Here is a 1036-nt window from a genome sequence, read left to right as displayed (position 1 = left end):
TCTCTCTCTCTCTCTCTCTCTCTCTCTCTCTCTCTCTCTCTCTCTCTCTCTCTCTCTCTCTCTCTCTCTCTCTCTCTCTCTCTCTCTCTCTCTCTCTCTCTCTCTCTCTCTCTCTCTCTCTCTCTCTCTCTCTCTCCCCGCGGCAAGAGCGAAACGAAACGTCACTTTATATATAGTAAAAGACCGCTAATTTGAATGTAAACGGCAAGTTGGCCGACGGACGCTCTCGGCCCCCTCGGCCCCCTCGTCGTGCGTTGCCGATGGACACTGTCAAGGCTCCGCGCACGTCCGCGTACGATGCCGGGAAGGCAAGGAGGGAGTCCCAGGCGTCGATCGCGTCGGTCCGCGCCAGTGCGCGCATGACCTCGGCGCACCGCGTGCAGCCGCAGCGGCTGTCTCAGCCGATTGACGATTCCGAGAAGGCGGTCGGCGCTGCGGAATGGTGGAACGCCGGCATGGTGATACTGGGCGAGGTCATGGGCACGGGGGTGCTGGGGCTCGCCGGACATGCCACCGGCCTCGGATACCTCATCGCGTTCCCGGCCATGGTCATCTTTGGCTTCACCTCAACGTGACTCGCGCCCGGCCCGCGGGCCCGGATAGAGAGCCGTTAGCGCCCTCACACGGCCACTTGCCACCTATGCCCCACAGGTACTCGGGCCTGCTCCTCTGCCGATGCAAGGTCGATCTCTTCGCTGGGGAGGGGGTAGGGGGCTACGGAGACCTCGCAACAACGGTCGGCGGCCCAATCTTTGGCGCCTTCACCAAGTTTATGATCGTCATCAACTGGTACTTGCTCATGCCCTACTACCTCGTCGCCTCTGGCGGCTCGCTCTCGGTCGTGGCTCCCGACGCGCCCGTCTGCGGCTACATCTGGACCCTCATGATGGCCATCCTCATCCTCCCGCCGATGCAGTTCACCACTTTGACAGAGGTGTCGCTGCTTTGCGGCGCCTCCACCGCCGCCATCATCATCGTGATCTTCCTCATCATCGTCCAGCTCATGATGGATGGACCCGAAGGGGGCAGCTTTGGC

General features: G+C 61.8%; 1 protein-coding gene across 1 annotated transcript; it reads left to right on the top strand.

Annotated features, from left to right (window-relative positions):
* Positions 1–260: 260 nt before the first annotated feature.
* EMIHUDRAFT_260522 (hypothetical protein) lies at positions 261–994 on the top strand (the record flags this gene model as incomplete). The annotated part of the gene is made up of 2 exons (XM_005791488.1): positions 261–571; positions 652–994. Coding segments are annotated over 2 exons (654 nt in total), but the record flags the coding sequence as incomplete, so codon positions are not given.
* Positions 995–1036: the final 42 nt, after the last annotated feature.

Source organism: Emiliania huxleyi, assembly GCF_000372725.1.
Source record: "Emiliania huxleyi CCMP1516 unplaced genomic scaffold EMIHUscaffold_11215, whole genome shotgun sequence".
Lineage (NCBI taxonomy): Eukaryota > Haptophyta > Isochrysidales > Noelaerhabdaceae > Emiliania > Emiliania huxleyi.
This window is presented reverse-complemented; position numbering and strand designations above follow the sequence as displayed.